This window comes from Kogia breviceps, chromosome 1, assembly GCF_026419965.1.
Source record: "Kogia breviceps isolate mKogBre1 chromosome 1, mKogBre1 haplotype 1, whole genome shotgun sequence".
Taxonomy (NCBI): Eukaryota; Metazoa; Chordata; class Mammalia; order Artiodactyla; family Physeteridae; genus Kogia; species Kogia breviceps.
The window spans coordinates 164,465,814-164,484,769 of record NC_081310.1 but is presented as its reverse complement, the minus strand read 5'-3'; the positions used below and the strand labels follow the sequence as shown (position 1 = coordinate 164,484,769).

General features: G+C 42.8%; 1 protein-coding gene across 19 annotated transcripts in view; it reads left to right on the top strand.

The window, feature by feature from the left end:
• The first annotated feature begins 6,283 nt into the window (after nt 1-6,283).
• Nucleotides 6,284-18,956, top strand: part of MAST2 (microtubule associated serine/threonine kinase 2) — a 237,250-nt gene continuing 224,577 nt past the window's right edge. For 10 of the 19 annotated variants that reach the window (XM_067008539.1, XM_067008503.1, XM_067008595.1 and 7 more), the window contains exon 1: nt 6,284-6,542. In XM_067008539.1, the coding sequence (XP_066864640.1) occupies nt 6,354-6,542 (189 nt within the window). In that variant the 5' untranslated portion in view covers nt 6,284-6,353. The remainder of the gene's footprint in view (nt 6,543-18,956) is intronic. The other 9 variants (XM_067008606.1, XM_067008577.1, XM_067008582.1 and 6 more) reach the window with 3 other exon arrangements.

The window sequence follows — 18,956 nt, the reverse complement described above, 5'->3', positions numbered from 1 at the left end:
CACTGGTACTTAAGAGAGAAAAAAAAAAGAGCACACAACTGAACAATTAATCATAATCTCCTTCACGCTTCTTCTTCACTGTTCCCTATATCAGTTGTCCAAGACAGAAACCCGGAAATCATTCTCAAATCTTCTCTCTTTCTCTCTACCCAAATGAGTCAACAGTTCCTATTGTTTCTGCTTTCTGAGTCTCTCTAAAATTCATTCACTTTCTTTCATTATGACGATCGCTTTCTTTCTACATGTCATCATCACCTCTCTCCAGATAATTGTAAAATTCTCTTAATTTGCATAGAATTTGCTAGTGGAATGGATGTGAAGTGTGTGAGAAGGAAAAGATTCAACTATCATTCTGAGGTTTTGGCCTGAGCAACAAAAAAATTTGGCTTGTCATTTATTAACCTAGGGAAGATAGGAGCAAGAGGGGATTCAGGCCAGATTGTGTCACATGGCCACCTCTGGCCTGAGAAAGTGAGTATCTGCATGTATTAGTTTTCTATTCCTGTGTAATAACTTACCATAAACTTATCAGCTTAAAATAATACGCATTTATCTCACAATTTCTGTGGATCCGAAGTCCAGATATAGCTGGGCTATGTTCTCATCTGGATATTCAACTGGAGAGGTTTGTTTCCAAGCTCACTCAGGTGTTGCAGAGGGAGGAACACTCCCAAACTCGTCCTATAAGTCCACCATCACCCTGATACCAAAACCAGACAAAGATACCACAAAAAAAGAAATACAGACCAATATCACTGATGAACACAGACACAAAAATCCTCAACAAAATTCTAGCAAACAGAATCCAACAACACATTAAAAGGATCATACACCATGATCAAGTGGGATTTATCCCAGGGATGCAAGGATTCTTCAATATATGCAAATCAATCAGTGTGATACACCATATTAACAAATTAAATAATAAAAACCATATGATCATCTCAACAGATGCAGAAAAAGCTTTTGACAAAATTCAACACCCATTTATGATAAAAAGCCTGTAGAAAGTAGGCATAGAGGGAAATTTCCTCAACATAATAAAGGCAACATACGACAAACCCACAGCAAACTTCATTCTCAATGGTGAAAAACTGAAAGCATTTCCTCTAAGATCAGGAACAAGCCAAGGATGTCCACTCTTGCCACTATTATTCAACATAGTTTTGGAAGTCATAGCCATGGCAGTCAGAGAAGAAAAAGAAACAAAAGGAATACAAACTGGAAAAGAAGTAAAACTGTCACTGTTTGCAGATGATATGATACTATACATAGACAATACTAAAGATGCCACCAGAAAACTACGAGAGCTAATCAATGAATTTGGTAAAGTTGCAGGATACAAAATTAATGCAGAGAAGTCTCTTGAATTCCTATACACTAACGAAAAATCAGAAAGAGAAATTAAGGGGCTTCCCTGGTGGTGCAGTGGTTGAGAGTCTGCCTGCCGATGCAGGGGACACGGGTTCGTACCCTGGTCCAGGAAGATCCCACATACCGCGGAGCGGCTGGGCCCGTGAGCCATGGCTGCTGAGCCTGCGCGTCCGGAGCCTGTGCTCCGCAACGGGAGAGGCCACAACAGTGAGAAGCCCGCATACCGCAAAAAAAAAAAAAGAAAAAAAAAGAAAGAGAAATTAAGGAAACAATCCCACTTACCATCACAACAAAAAGAATATCTAAGAATAAACCTGCCTAAGGAGGCAAAAGACCTGTACTCAGAAAACTATAAAGCACAGACAAAAGAAATCAAAGATGATACAAACAGATGGAGAGATATACCATGTTCTTGGATTGGAAGAAGCAATATTGTGAAAATGACTATACTACCCAAAGCAATCTACAGATTCAATGCAATCCCTATGAAACTACCACTGGCATTTTTCACAGAACTAGAACAAAAAATTTCACAATTTGTATGGAAACACAAAAGACCCCGAATAGCCAAAGCAATCTTGAGAACGAAAAACGGAGCTGGAGGAATCAGGCTCCCCGACTTCACACTATACTACAAAGCTACAGTAATCAAGACAGTATGGTACTGGCACAAAAACAGAAATATAAATCAATGGAACAGGATAGAAAGCCCAGAGATAAAGTCACACACATACGGTCACCTTATCTTTGATAAAGGAGGCAAGAATATACAGTGGAGAAAAGACAGCCTCTTCAATAAGTGAAAACTGGACAGGTACATGTAAAAGTATGAGATCAGAACACTCCCTAACACCACACACAAAAATAAGCTCAAAATAGATTAAAAACCTAAATGTGAGGCCAGAAACTATCAAACTCTTAGAGGAAAACATAGGCAGAACACTCTATGACATAAATCACAGCAAGATCCTTTTTGACCCACCTCCTAGAGAAATGGAAATAAAAACAAAAATAAACAAATGGGACCTAATGAAACTTAAAAGCTTTTGCACAGCAAAGGAAACCCGACACAAGACGTAAAGACAACCCTCAGAATGGGAGAAAATATTTGCAAATGAAGCAATGGACAAAGGATTAATCTCCAAAATATACAAACAGCTCATGGAGCTCAATATCAAAAAAACAAACAACACAATCAAAAAATGGGTGGAAGACCTAAATAGACATTTCTCCAAAGAAGACATACAGATGGCCAAGAGGCACATGAAAAGATGCTCAACATCACTAGTTATTAGAGAAATGCAAGTCAAAACCACAATGAGGTATCACCTCACACCGGTCAGAATGGCCATCGTCAAAAAATCTACAAACAATAAATGTTGGAGGGGGTGTGGAGAAAAGGGAGCCCTCTTGCACTGTGGGAATGTAAATTGATACAGCCACTATGGAGAACAGTGTGGACGATCATTAAAAAACTAAAGATAGAACTATCATATGACCCAGCAATCCCACTACTGGGCATATACCCTGAGAAAACCATTCAAAAAGACACATGTAACCCCAATGTTCATTGCAGCACTATTTACAGTAGCCAGGACATGGAAACAACCTAAATGTCCATTGACAGATGAATGGAAAAAGAAGATGTGGTACATATATACAATGGAATATTACTCAGCCATAAAAAGGAACGAAATTGAGTTATTTGTAGTGAGGTGGATGGGCCTAGAGTCTGTCATACAGAGTGAAGTTAAGTCAGAAAGAGAAAAACAAATATTGTATATTAGCACATATATGTGGAATCTAGAAAAATGGTACAGATGAACCTATTTGTGTGGCAGGAATAGAGATGCAGATGTAGAGAATGTACATGTGGACACAGAGAGGGGAAAGGGAGGGTGGGACGAATTGGGAGATTAGGATTGACGTATATACACTACCATGTGTAAAATAGCTAGCTAGTGGGAACCTGCTGTATAGCACAGGGAGCTCAGCTTGGTGCTCTGTGATGACCTAGATGGGTGGGATGTGGGGGAGGGAGGGAGGTCCAAGAGGGGGTGGAAATATGTATACATATTTGTATATGTATACATATACAAATATGTATATACAATATGTATACAATATGTATACAGCTATATGTATACATATAGCTGATTCACTTCATTGTACAGCAGAAACTAACACAACATTGTAAAGCAATTATACTACAAGAAAACATTTTTTTTCTTGTGGTTGTAGGACTGAGCTTTTTGTGTTTGTTTTTTGGCTGGCTCTTGGGCCAGAGGCTGCCCATAGCTTCTAGAGGTTGCCTGCAATTTCCTGCCACTTGATCCTTTCTACAGGCAGTTCAGAACATGGTAGCTTGGTTCTTCAAGGCCATTAGGAGAATGAGAATGAGAGTGAGTCTGTTAGCAAGACAGAGTCTTACATAATGTAATGTAATCATGGAAGTGATACCACATCATTTTTGCTGTTTAGAAGCAAGTCACAGGTCCCACTCACCTCAATAGGAGGAGATCACACAAAGGCATAAACACTGGCGAGGAGGTGGATCATGAGGGCAACCTTAGAGCCTATTTGCCACACTGACTTTCCTAGTCCCTATAGTGGAAGTCAAGAGGTTGAAATGGAGTTCTGGTCCCTAAGTTGCCAAGGCTGAGTCAGTGGATTCTCTTGCCAGAGACTGTGAATCTGGAATGGTGATGCAATTAGAGAGGAGAGAAGGTTAGAATCCCTTTGCACAGGTATGTGGCAGCAGCATAGCACATTGTCTGGTGGTGGTGTGAGAGTGGTGGTGACAGCACTGTCCTGAAATTGTCCCTAGTGTGTACTCTGGAGAGACTCCTTGTTTCCTGCCAGTTTCATAAGCCTGATTTTCCAATCTCTGTTCTGTTCTGTGAGCCCCTCTGTATAGCCTTCTAATAATTCCCCCTTAGGCTTAGGATAATCAGTTTGTTTCTGTTGTTTGTAAACAATAATGTGTCAGACCCTGTACATGCAGGGGACTATAAACAGCTGGCATAACTATAAATAATTGGCATAGCAGGGATTAATAGGAGAAGGTGAGGTAGACAGAGACCAGATTTCAGATGGCCTTGCCAATCATAGTAAATTTAGTAGACCTCATCCTGAGGGTCACGGAAATCTATTTAATTGTTTTAAGTAAGGGAGTCACATGTTATATGAAGGTTCTTGTAAAGGCTTTTTGGAGGATGGGTTTGAAGAGAAAGGGACTGGTTGTAGGTGAATGATTTAGAAAGATTTCCCAGACAAGTAGGTGAGAGAAGATAAGACTTGAGCTGAGGTAGTACCAGTGGGATGGAAAAAGGAGACAGATTGGAGAGATGGTAAATTTATAGAAGCAGCAGGACTTGTTCATTAATTGGGTGTGGGGGCAGGAGGGGAAGGAAGGAGTCTAGGATGACTTCCAGGTTTCTGGTTGAGGCAACTGGATGGATGGTGGTGAGGAACTAAAACAGGGAATACAGGAGCAGACTGATGATTGGCTGTAGAGTACACTGGTTGTGTGTGTAGGCTCTGGTATCTGACAGACCTTGGTTTGAATCCTGGCTCTGCACTTACTAGCTGTGTCATATTGAGCATGTTATGTAACTTGAACCTCAACTGTAAACTGGAAATAATACAACTTACCTCTTGTTTGCATATGTGTGAATTGAATGCACAGTGTCTGGTATCCAGTAGTTATGCTATAATGTTAGCTATTATTACCTCTCAGAAAGCGTTTAGGGCGGAGGCCAAGCAAAAATGGGTGAACCCTTCAGTAAAGGCTTCTGTGAAAGAACTCCAGTCAAGACAAAAGAGGAAAAATATGGTGCTTTGGCAGACCAGCTAAAGCCAGAAGGAGGAGGCCAGACAGGGCTGAGCTACAGCCACGTTGCTGAGCAGATGAGTCACTGAAAGAGGCAGGCTGAGCTGCCCACCGCTGTGGCCAGGCTGGACCGGGCTATAACATGATGACTTCATTGTCAGTGGGGAATCATGGGGATGTCTTTTTGTCTTCGCCTTCCACTTTAAGGAATCCATCACTTCTTCCTCTTTTATAGGACTTTCCACACCCTGTCTTACTTTCTGGGAGCAACAGGAAACAGTGGAAAGGGGCAGAAAAGACAGAATTTGAGTCCTGTCTAGTTTGCTCAGTGACCTGGTGCATATTACTTCCCGTCGGTCTTCTTATCTGTAACAGAAGAATGAGCAGACCTGCCTTCAATGTGTGAATGTGAAGATCAGTTGACGGTTGGTTGGAAGGTGCTCAACAAAAAGGCAGGCATTAGTAGTCTGTTTACTGGTTGTCTATTTCGTCTCCTTGCTGCTCCTGGTCCCTCTCCATCTACTTCCTTGAGGATGCTGATCAGTTGTAATTCAGTTTTGGATCCCTACCACTTAGCTTGGCCAGACACACAATTTCATGAATGGATGAATGAATGAACGAATCAAGGAGCTTCCACGACCGCAGCGGGCGCGTCGGGGCCCCGCCCCCTTCCTCTCTCCGCCCCCTCCCACCCCCACCACGCTGTGGGGCCAAGGGCGGTCTCTCGCGACCGTTCGCTGGCGCGTGCGCGGGAGGCGGCGCGCGGCCAGCGGTGGCGGGCGGGCTCCCGGTGCGCGCGCGCGAGGGGAAGGGAGGGGCGGGGCCGGGCTACAGGCAAGCGGTTGGTGGCTGGCTGTGCAGCTGGCTGCGGCGGTGGAGGCGGCGGCGGCCGGTGGCCGGCCGAGCGTGTACCGGGTGGCAGAAGACGACGCTGCGGCGATGCTGCCGCCCCCGTAAGGAGCGCCGCGGAGGCCGAGGCTCTTGAGGCCCCAGAAAGCGCAGAGGAGCTGCTGGCTGGGGTCGGTGGCTTCGGGCGCCCGCCGGGCCATGGTGGCCGCGGGCGGTGGTTGGCGCGGTAGCGCCGCGGCCCGGGGCCGTGCGGGGCCGAGACAGTCGCTGCGCTGACGCCCAGGGCCCAGCCGCAGATATGAAGCGGAGCCGCTGCCGCGACCGACCGCAGCTGCCGCCGCCGCCACCGGCCGCCCGCCGGGAGGATGGGGCTCAGCGGGCAGCGGAGCTGCCCCAGCCCCTGCCCTCGCGCCGGCGAGCGCCGCCCGGGAGGCAGCTACTGGAGGAGCGGGCGGGGCCCGCAGGGCCCGAAGTCAGGGAGCAGGTAGCTCTGGCCGGGGTCTCGGAGGGGAAGGATGGGGAGGGGGAGCCTGAAAGGGAGCGATGGGGGAGGGCGATCTCAGGCGGGAAGACTTGGGCTGGGGCGTTGAAGGGGTGGGGACTGAATAGTTCGGCAGAAGGAATGGGAGGTCTGGAGAGGCAGAAAAATGGGGAGTGGAGAAGTGGATGGAAGTGATGGTCTGGGGTTGAATAGGGAATGAGGGAGTAGGGATGAAAAATGGTCCTGTGGGGCGTTTGAGGTTAGGGGTTCTGGTTGGGAAGAAGGGACGCTAGAATGTGGGCTGGGAGTAAATGAAGTGCAAAGAATATGCTTACTGAAGAGGTATGGAGGAATTATTCAGAGAGGCAAATAGTGTAAGGTAGGGATAGTCAAAAATATAGTAAATGTTATCCTCCTCTCTAGAGGTTATGTTGACAGTTGTGAAAACGGATGTCATTCCTAAGCATTCTCTGATTTGGCCATCGTTATGGTCTTGTAGGAATATGTTCCGAATCATTATTAAAGTTTTTCTCCAGTAACGATTCATTTCACGAGAAAGCACCTTTAAAAACATGTGCTTTGGGGATGCATGTGTGTAATCCCAAACCCAATACTGTGAACAGAGAATTCGTGGATATAGTCTCTGCCTTCTAGGAGTGTACCACTGAAAACACCTTAGTGGGAGAACACAGATAGAAGTGTTAAAAGTTCATGGAGTTTCTGAATGGACAGGATATGTTTATATAATTTATTAATCAAGTGTAGGTGTATTTAGAAGTAGGGGATAAAGGTCAGTTTTATCAGGAAGGAGAAGTTGTCACTAGTAGCTGTAGGAAGTTCAGTGAAAGGAGAGTATGTGGTTCTTGATCTTGTGGGAGTTACAGAAAAGTGTTCTGTAGTAATGAACTCTAGTTACAGCTTCCCTTTTGCACACTCTAGACCCTAGAGACTTAATCTTTGGATCTTTGAAGAGTTCTGTTAGGTCTCCTGCCTCTTTCCTGTATGTTAAATAAGCATTTTCCTTAGACATCATTCTTTATTATATAGTTTCAGGGATGCACATGTTAGCCCTTGGACTTTTTCCTCCTTTTAAAAAAATTTTGTTTATTTAATTTATTTATTTTTGGCTGCGTTGGGTCTTCGTTGCTGTGCGTGGGCTTTCTCTAGTTGCTGCGGGGGGCCGGTTTTCTTTGTTGTGGTGCGCGGGCTTCTCATTGCAATGGCTCCTCTTGTTGAGGAGCACGGGCTCTAGGCGTCGGGGCTTCAGTAGTTGTGGCACGTGGTCTCAGTAGTGGTGGCTCACGGTCTCTAGAGTACAGGCTCAGTAGTTGTGGTGCATGGGCATAGCTGCTCTGCGGCATGTGGGATTTTCCCGGACCAGGTCTCGAACCTGTGTCCCCTGCATCAGCAGGCAGATTCTCAACCACTGCGCCACCAGGGAAGCCCCCCTCCTTTTGTTTTTTTATCTTGTATTCTCCACCCAGTCCTGAGTAGACTGTGCCATTTCTGCCCTTGCTTTCAGGCCACTGAGCATTGTCCTCTTACTGTAATTTCCCTCTTCATCCTTGTTTTATATTCTCTGCAGTTCCTATTTGAAACATTTAAAAATGTACTTATAGCCCAGATCCTTTCCTGACTCAATTTACCTGGTCTAATTGACCTTATCACGTGCTTCACTAAAGAGTTCAAGGTAACTTGATTTATCCCTCTTCTCTACCTCAGGATTTCTGTGTTCTCTCATCTTTTAAATCTCAAAGAAGGAAGTATTCATCCTCTTTTCCAAGGCTAATCCCTCTATGTTCTTGATTTCATTTCCCCTCATCTGCTGTAGGCCCTTGTTATGTATGTTATTTTCTCTTTGTCTTATACCTCAAATAAAAACAAAACAACATGATTTCCCTGAGTTTTGTAACCTACTTAAGCTACTTTGTAATCTCATTTTTGCTTTACCAGCAACCGTCTTGAAAAATGAGTTTGTATTCACTGTCTCAGCTTCTTCACCTTGTATACATTCCTCATATTATGATTTGGCTTCTACACATAAATTGCCCCAAAGTGTTGTCTTCAAGGTCACCAGTAACTTTGTGTGTTTGTTTATTTACTTTTTAATTGAGATGTGACTTATCTACAGTGTGCAAATCAAAGGTTCGTTCAGCCCATGAATTTTTACAGAATGAATACACCTATGTGACCACTCCTCAGATCAGGATGTAGAACATTTCCAGTACCCTAGAATGTTCCTTTGGGATTTCTCCCAGGTATTACCCTTCTCCAGAGGTAACCACTCTCCAAACTCTATCACCATGGATTAGTTTTGCCTCTTCTGAACTTCATGTAAATGGAATCGTACAGTTTGTACTCTTTTGTGACTAGATTCTTAAATTCAAATTATGTCTGTGAGATTCATCTATGTTGTTGCTTTTAGAAAAAGCTTGTTCTTTTTCATTGCTGTGTAATTTTCCATTGTGTGATTATACCATGATGGATACTAAAAGTTTTCCTTTTTTAATTAAAAAATAATGTGTGTTGGGGCTTCCCTGGTGGCACAGTGGTTAAGAATCACCTGCCAATACAGGGGACACAGGTTTGAGACTTGGTCCGGGAAGATCCCACATACTGTGGAGCAACTAAGCCCGTGCGCCACAACTACTGAATCCCAAGCGCTTAGAGCCCATGCTCCACAACAAGAGAAGCCACTGCAATGAGAAGCCTGCACACTGCAAGGAACAGTAGACCCTGCTCGCTGCGACTAGAGAAAGCCCGGCAGCCATGAAGACCCAACGCAGCCAAAATTTAAAAAAAAACCAAAATGTGTGGCTATTTGTGAAAAGTTTTCATTGTGAATTACACAGAGAGATGCAGCAGTCCCAGGGACCTTTAAATGATTAAATATTATAGCCTTCCCCCATTCCTCATCCTCTCTGACCTCTGTGAACTATTTGTCACTCTTGACCATGTGTTCCTTTTTTATTTTCATTTTTATTTATTTATGGTTGTGTTGGGTCTTTGTTTCTGTGCAAGGACTTTCTCTAGTTGTGGCAAGTGGGGGCCACTCTTCATTGTGGTGCGCAGGCCTCCCACTATCGTGGTCTCTCTTGTTGCGGGGCACAGGCTTCAGACACGCAGGCTCAGTAATTGTGGCTCACGGGCCCAGGGAAGAGATATGGGAACGTGTATAACTGATGAATGTACGTGTACAGTTATACATGTATAACTGATTCACTTTGTTAAAAAGCAGAAACTAACACACCATTGTAAAGCAATTATACTCCAATAAAGATGTTAAAAAAAAAGAAATAAAGTTGCTGACCATTATTGCACACACACACAAAAAAGAAAATATTACAACAACCAAGACAAAAGTTTATAAATGCTGAATTAAGGTGATGACTGTACATGTATATACATCAGTTATACGCATGTTCCCATATCTCTTCCCTCTTGCGTCTCCCTCCCTCCCACCCTCCCTATCCCACCCGTTTAGGTGGTCACAAAGCACCGAACTGATCTCCCTGTGCTATGCGGCTGCTTCCCACTAGCTATCTATTCTACGTTTGGTAGTGTATGTATGTCCATGCCACTCTCTCACTTTGTCACAGCCTACCCTTCCCCCTCCCCACATCCTCAAGTCCATTCTCTAGTAGGTCTGTGTCTCCATTCCCGTCTTACCCCTAGGTTCTTCATGACCTTTTTTTTTTTTTCTTTCTTACATTCCATATACATGTGTTAGCATACGGTATTTGTTTTTCTCTTTCTGACTTAACTTCACTCTGTATGACAGACTCTAGGTCCATCTACCTCACTACAAATAACTCAGTTTTGTTTCTTTTTATGACTGAGTAATATTCCACTGTATATATGTGCCACATCTTCCTTATCCAATCATCTGATGATGGACACTTAAGTTGCTTCCATCTCCTGGCTATTGTAAATAGAGCTGCAATGAACATTTTGGTACATGACTCTTTTTGAATTATGGTTTTCTCAGGGTATATGCCCAGTAGTGGGATTGCTGGGTCGTTTGGTAGTTCTATATGTAGTTTTTTAAGGAACCTCCATACTGTTCTCCATAGTGGCTGTATCAATTTACATTCCCACCAACAGTGCAAGAGTGTTCCCTTTTCTCCACACCCTCTCCAGCATTTATCATTTCTAGATGTTTTTTGATGATGGCCATTCTGACCGGTGTGAGATGATATCTCATTATAGTTTTGATTTGCATTTCTCTAATGCTAATGATGTTGAGCATTCTTTCATGTGTTTCTTGGCAATCTGTGTATCTTCTCTGGAGAAATGTCTATTTAGTTCTTCTGCCCATTTTTGGATTGGGTTTTATTTGTTTTTGTTTTTGTTTTTTGCGGTATGCGGGCCTCTCACTGTTGTGGCCTCTCCCTTTGCGGAGCACAGGCTCTGGACGTGCAGGCTCAGCGGCCATGGCTCACGGGCCCAGCCGCTCCATGGCATGTGGGATCTTCCTGGACTGGGGCACGAACCTGTGTCCCCTGCATCAGCAGGTGGACGCTCAACCACTGCACCACCGGGGAAGCCCAGGGTTGTTTGTTTTTTTGATATTGAGCTGCATGAGCTGCTTGTAAATTTTGGAGATTAATCCTTTGTCAGTTGCTTCATTTGCAAATATTTTCTCCCATTCTGAGGGTTGTCTTTTGGTCTTGTTTATGGTTTCCTTTGCTGTGCAAAAGGTTTTAAGTTTCATTAGGTCCCATTTGTTTGTTTTTGTTTTTATTTCCATTTCTCTAGGAGGTAGGTCAAAAAGGATCTTGCTGTGATTTATGTCATAGAGTGTTCTGCCTGTGTTTTCCTCTAAGAGTTTGATAGTTACTGGCCTTTATTATGCTGAGGAAAGTTCTCTCTATGCCTACTTTCTGTAGGGTTTTTATCATAAATGGGTGCTGAATTTTGTCAAAAGCTTTCTCTGCATCTATTGAGATGATCATATGGTTTTTCTTCTTCAGTTTGTTGATATGGTGTATCACGTTGATTGATTTGCGTATGTTGAAGAATCCTTGCATTCCTGGAATAAACCCCACTTGATCATGGTGTATGATCCTTTTAATGTGCTGTTGGATTCTGTTTGCTAGTACTTTGTTGAGGATTTTTGCATCTATGTTCACCAGTGATATTGGCCTGTAGTTTTCTTTCTTTGTGACATCTTTGTCTGGTTTTGGTATCAGGGTGATGGTGGCTTCGTAGAATGAGTTTGGGAGTGTTCCTCCCTCTGCTATCTTTTGGAAGAGTTTGAGAAGGATAGGTGTTAGCTCTTCTCTAAATGTTTGATAGAATTCGCCTGTGAAGGCATCTTGTCCTGGGCTTTTGTTTGTTGGAAGATTTAAAATCACAGTTTCAATTTCAGTGCTTGTGATTGGTCTATTCATATTTTCTATTTCTTCCTGGTTCAGTCTCGGCTGGTTGTGTATTTCTAAGAATTTGTCCATTTCTTCCAGGTTGTCCATTTTATTGGCATAGAGTTGCTTGTAGTAATCTCTAATAATCTTTTGTATTTCTGCAGTGTCCGTTGTTACTTCTCCTTTTTCATTTCTAATTCTATTGATTTGAGTCTTCTCCCTTTTTTTCTTGATGACTGTGGCTAATGGTTTAACAATTTTGTTTATCTTCTCAAAGAACCAGCTTTTAGTTTTATTGATCATTGCTCTCGTTTCCTTCATTTGTTTTTCATTTATTTCTGATCAGATCTTTATGATTTCTTTCCTTTTGCTAAATTTGCTTTTTTTTGTTCTTCTTTCTCTAATTGCTTTAGGTGCAAGTTTAGGTTGTTTATTCGAGGTGTTTCCTGTTTCTTAAGGTAGGATTGTATTGCTATAAAGTTCCCTCTTAGAACTGGTTTTGCTGCATCCCATAGGTTTTGGGTCATTGTGTCTCCATTGTCATTTGTTTCTAGGTATTTTTTGATTTCCTCTTTGATTTCTTCAGTGATCACTTCGTTATTAAGTAGTGTATTGTTTAGCCTCCATGTGTTTGTATTTTTTACAGGTCTTTTCCTGTAATTGATATCTAGTCTCATAGTGTTGTGGTCGGAAAAGATACTTGGTATGATTTCAATTTTCTTAAATTTACCAAGGCTAGATTTGTGACCCAAGATATGATCTATCCTGGAGAATGTTCCATGAGCACTTGAGAAAAATGTGTATTCTGTTGGTTTTGGATGGAATGTTCTATAAATATCAATTAAGTCCATCTTGTTTAATGTATCATTTAAAGCTTGTGTTTCCTTATTTATTTTCATTTTGGGTCATCTGTCCATTGGCGGAAGTGGGGTGTTAAAGTCTCCTACTATGAATGTGTTACTGTCAATTACCCCTTTTATGGCTGTTAGTATTTGCCTTATGTATTGAGGTGCTCCTATGTTGGGTGCATAAATATTTACAATTGTTATTTCTTCTTGGATTGACCCCTTGATCATTATGTAGTGTCCTTCTTTGTCTCTTGTAATAGTCTTTATTTTAAAGTCTATTTTGTCTGATATGAGAATTGCTACTCCAGCTTTATTCTGATTTCCATTTGCATGGAATATCTTTTTCCATCCTCTCACTTTCAGTCTGTATGTGTCCCTAGGTCTGAAGTGGGTCCCTTGTAGACAGCATATATATGGGTCTTGTTTTCATATCCATTGAGCCAGTCTGTGTCTTTTGGTGTGAGCATTTAATCCATTTACATTTAAGGTAATTATCGATATGTATGTCCCTATTACCATTTTCTTAATTGTTTCGGGTTTGTTCTTGTAGGTCTTTTCCTTCTCTTGTGTTTCTTGCCTAGAGAAGTTCCTTTAGCATTTGTTGTAAAGCTGGTTTGGTGGTGGTGAACTCTCTCAGCTTTTGCTTGTCTGTAAAGGTTTTAATTTCTCCATCAAATCTGAATGAGATCCTTGCTGGGTAGAGGAATCTTGGTTGTCGGTTCTTCTCCTTCATCACTTTAAATTTGTCCTGCCACTCCCTTCTGGCTTGCAGAGTTTCTGCTGAAAGATCAGCTGTTAACCTTATGGGGATTCCCTTGTGTGTTATTTGTTGTTTTTTCCTTGCTGCTTTTAATATGTTTTCTTTGGATTTAATTTTTGATAGTTTGATTACTATGTGTCTTGACATGTTTCTCCTTGGATTTATCCTGTATGGGACTCTCTGTGCTTTCTGGACTTGATTAACTATTTCCTTTCCCATATTAGTGAAGTTTTCAACTATAATCTCTTCAAATATTTTCTCAGTCCCTTTCTTTTTCTCTTCTTCTTCTGGGACTCCTATAATTCGAATGTTGGTGCGTTTAATTTTGTCTCAGAGGTCTCTGAGACTGTCCTTAGTTCTTTTTATTCTTTTTTCTTTATTCTGCTCTGCAGTAGTTATTTCCACTATTTTATTTTCCAGGTCACTTATCCGTTCTTCTGCCTCAGTTATTCTACTATTGACCCCATCTAGAGTATTTTTAATTTCATTTATTGTGTTGTTCATCGTTGCTTGTTTCCTCTTTATTTCTTCTAGATCCTTGTTAAATGTTTCTTGCATTTTTTCTATTCTATTTCCAAGATTTTAGATCATCTTTACTATCATTATTCTGAGTTCTTTTTCTGGTAGACTGCCTATTTCCTTTTCATTTGTTAGGTCAGGTGGGTTTTTATCTTGCTCCTTCATCTGCTGTGTGTTTTTCTGTCTTCTCATTTTGCTTATCTCACTGTGTTTGGGGTCTCCTTTCTGCAGGCTGCAGGTTCATAGTTCCCGTTGTTTTTCATGTCTGTCCCCAGTGGCTAAAGTTGGTTCAGTGGGTTGTGTAGGCTTTCTGGTGGAGGGGACTAGTGCCTGTGTTCTGGTGGGCAGGTCCATGTCTGGTGGTGTGTTTTGGGGTATCTGTGGCCTTATTGTGACTTTAGGCAGCCTCTCTGCTAATGGATGGGGTTGTGTTCCTGTCTTTCTAGTTGTTTGGCATAGGGTGTCCAGCACTGTACCTTGCTGGTTGTTGAGTGAAGCTGGGTGTTGTTGTTGAGATGGAGATCTCCGGGAGATTTTCGCCATTTGATATTACGTGGAGCTGGGAAGTTTCTTGTGGACCAGTGTCCTGAAGTTGGTTCTCCCACCTCAGAGGCACAGCACTGACTCCTGGCTGCAGCACCAAGAGCCTTTCATCCACACTGCTCAGAATACAAGGGAGAAAAAGTAGAAAGAACAAAAGACGATATAAACTTATTACAATAAAAAATAATTATTAAGAAAAAAATTTGTTTTCAAGTAAAACAAACAAAAATAATGGACAGAGAGAACCCTAGGAGAAATGGTGAAAGCAAAGCTATACAGACGAAATCTCCCACAGAAGCATACACATACACACTCACAAAAAGAGGAAAAGAGGAAAAAATAATATATCTTGCTCTCAAAGTCCACCTCCTCAATGTGGGATGATTCGTTGTCTATTCAGGTTTTCCACCAATGCAGGGTATAGCCAGTTGATTGTGGATATTTAATCCGCTGCTCCTGAGGCTGCTGGGAGAAATTTCCTTCTCTTCTTCGTTCGCACAGCTCCCAGGGTTCAGCTTTGGATTTGGCCCCGCCTCTGCGTATAGGTCGCTGGAGGGCGTCTGTTCTTCCCTCAGACAGGATGGGGTTGAAGGAGCAGCTGATTCGGGGGCTCTGGCTCACTCAGGCCAGGGGGAGTGAGGGGTACGGAGTGCGCGGCGAGCCTTCTGAGGCAGAGGCTGGTGTGACGTTGCACCAGACTGAGGCGCGCCGTGCGTTCTCCCGGGGAAGTTGTCCCTGGATCACAGGACCCTGGCAGTGGCGGGCTGCACAGGCTCCCGGGAGGGGAGGTGCGGATAGTGACAGGTGCCCGTACACAGGCTTCTTGGTGGTGGCAGCAGCGGCCTTAGCGTCTCATGCCCGTTTCTGGGGTCTGCGCTGATAGCTGTGGCTCGTGCCCGTCTCTGGAGCTCCTTTAAGTGGCACTCTTAATCCCCTCTCCTCGCGCACCAGGAAACAAAGAGAGAAGAAAAAGTCTCTTGCCTCTTCGGCAGGTCCAGACTTTTTCCCCGACTCCCTTCCGGCTAGCCATGGTGCACTAACCCCTTCAGGTTGTGTTCGCACCACCAGTCCTCTCCCAGCGGTACTGCCATCCTACGGAAGCCCGAGCCTCAGCTCCCAGCCCCCGCCATCCCGGCGGATGAGCAGACAAGCCTCGGGCTGGTGAGTGCTGTTCGGCACTGATCCTCTGTGCGGGAATCTCTCTGCTTTGCCCTCCACACCCGCGTTGTTGTGCTCTCCTCCGCGGCTCCGAAGCTTCCCCCCTCCGCCACCCGCAGTCTTCGCCCACGAAGGGGCTTCTAGTGTGTGGAAACCTTTCCTCCTTCACAGCTCCCTCCCACTGGTGCAGGTCCCATCCCTATTCTTTTTTGTCTCTGTTTATTCTTTTTTCTTTTGCCCAACCTAGGTACGTGGGGAGTTTCTTGCGTTTTGGGAGGTCTGAGGTCTTTTACCAGCGTTCTGTGGGTGTTCTGTAGGAGTTGTTCCATGTGTAGATGTATTTCTGATGTATCTGTGAGGAGGAAGGTGATCTCCGCGTCTTACTCTTCCGCCATCTTCCCAGCTCTCCTTGTTGTACTATTTTAACTGCATTTACTCTGTTTTTAGTCTTTTAATCTCTGATTTATTCTGCATTCTACATTCTAATTAAAAAAAGATTGGAACTCCTTGTCTACCTGAGTTCCAGTAATAAGTATTTGTTAAATGATCATTTTATTGCTTTATCTTCAGAAACTTTCATTAGCTTCTTGATACCATAGAATAAAGTTTGAAGACCTTGGCATTCAAGGTCTACTTGATACTTATCACTTTTTGTTAGAATCAGAGTTAGAGGCCCCTTCTCTTGGTTCCCAAGACTTTGCTTTGTCTCCATTTTAGCATGCATTATTGAAATAGTTTATCTCTCTCATAAGTAAGTTCTTTGAGGCCCAGACTCTTTCATTTACCTAGGGCCTAGTATGGTTATTGAAACATAGTTATTAGTCTGAATATTTATTAGAAACATAGATATGTGTGCTGGCACTTGAAACATGTATTTCCTCAGCTATATTCTGATTGGCTGTCAGTCTCTTATCAGAGAAAAAACTCCTCAGAGGCTGTCTTATTCATCATTATACCAGCTTTTAGTGTTTTAACTGGTACGTAATGGGCATTCAGTAAATATTTGTTTAATGCTTTGGCGTTTTCATATGTATATATATATATTTTAAATTTATTATATTTATTTATTTTTGGCTGTGTTGGGTCTTCGTTACTGTGTGTGGGCTTTCTCTAGTTGCAGCAAGTGGGGGCTACTCTTCATTGCAGTGCACGTGCTTCTCGTTGTGGTGGCTTCTCGTTGTAGAACATGGGCTCTAGGCACATGGGCTTCAGTGGTTGTGGCACACAGGCTCAGTAGTTGTGGCTTGCAGGCTCTAGAACTCAGGCTGAGTAGTTGTGGTGCATGTGCTTAGTTGCTCCGTGGCATGTGGGATCTTCCCAGACCAGGGATTGAACCCATGTCCCCTGCATTGGCAGGCGGATTCTTAACCACTGTGCCACCAGGGAAGTCCCCATATATTTATTTTAATTAATCATCCATCTGAAAAGCTCTTTCTTCTCTGTCTTTGCCCATTAAAATTCTACTCAAGCTTCCAGGCCTAACTCATGCCACAGAAACTGTTCTGTGAAGTTGTTTTTCCATGATTGGGCTGTAGTAAATAGCACTTCTATCCTTCTGTATTCATTTTGTATTATTTCATATCTGCTTTTAAGTTGTAAATTATTGAGGGTAGGAATTATATCATCATTTTATCTATCATAATGCATAGTCAAGGGCTTTGTCACAGTAAGTGTTAAGTAGTTATTTGTTGACTGAATGAATAGAAAAAGATTCAAATATTTTGAATTTTGAATTCTCTTGGCACCATTAAGGAATTTCCAAAATTATTTTCATGGAAATCAGTATCTTCTCTTTATTCTACACTATAATGTTAGTATACGGGCAAAATCATGGGGCAGAAAACATACAGAGGATAAGCTGCATATATTGTATAGGGAACTGTAATCAATTTAGTATTGTTGGAAGTTGAACTTGAAGCCATAGATGATGAGTTAAGAGTCTAAAGGAGCCTAGATTGTAGACGGTCTTTAGTATTATGTAAAAAGATAGTAAGTAGGGAAGCAGGGTGGTCTTTCTTGTTTTTTAGCTGGATTACTCTGCCAACTATGTGGAGGATACAATGTAGGACATGATGATTGAGACATGGGCATTTGAGAATTTTTCTGAGTTTTCAATACAGAATGTCTATTTATTTATTTATTTAGGCTGTGCTGGGTCTTAGTTGGGGCACGTGGGATATTTAGTTGCAGCATGTGGGCTCTTAGTTGCTGCACATGGGCTTCTTAGTTGCCGCACATGGGCTTCTTAGTTGTGGCATGTGGACACTTATTGTGGTGTGCATGTGGAATCTGATTTACCAACCAGGGATCGAACCTGGGCCCCCTGCATTGGGAGCATGGAGTCTTACTCACTGGACCACCAGGGAAGTCCCTCAATACAGAATGTTTATTAGCCCTCCCTCCCCTCTTGTCCAGAAGTAATATGAATAAGGGCCAGCTCCTGAAAACCTGTTACCTTTGGAAGATTTGATTTCATCAGAGGTACTGGGAGCAGAGAGCCTGGGATGGTTGAAGCAGGTTGGACAGTGTTTCCTGATGCGGGTAGGACACATCTGCCTCCAGATTTTTCCCATCTTTGTTTTACTGGATGCCCTTAGCCTAAGATCAACCTAAAAGCTTTTTCCACACCAGTTATTCATGGTGACCTATGATCAGGACTGTGAAAGGCAGCTTAATATTGCAATCATTATGCCTCCTTTATTGCTGGTCTTAGCTGCTTATGATTCTTTGCTAAATTTGCCACCTAGCTTTGTACTTTCTTGATAAAATCCCTGTGGTACCTTGGTAATTATTACTTTTTATCAGCAGGTATTGGTTGTTTTTCTTCATTATATACATACTTGGGGTTCCAAAGAGTTTTGAAAACCAGGTTGTTGGGTCAAGGGCTAGCCCTGGGAGAAGAGGAAAAAGTCCTCAAGGGAGAGCAGAGACTAGACATTATTGGCAGTAAGGACTTACACAAAAGGCATCGTTAGTCAGACATAGTTGACCACCTTTTTGTTGTACCTCATTGTTAACTCCCAAACTCTTTTCTCTTCTCTGCACTACAACCATGTGTACAGTGGAGGTACAGTAAATAATTGATGGGGAAAATTGACATCAGCCTGAGCCTCTTACTTCCATATTCATTAGGTACTTTTCAGCTCTACCAATAATTGTTCCACCTCAAAAATTTTAGTTTTGAGCTTGCCAGACCCTGACCTTCACATCATCTTCTGTTTCTCTAGCT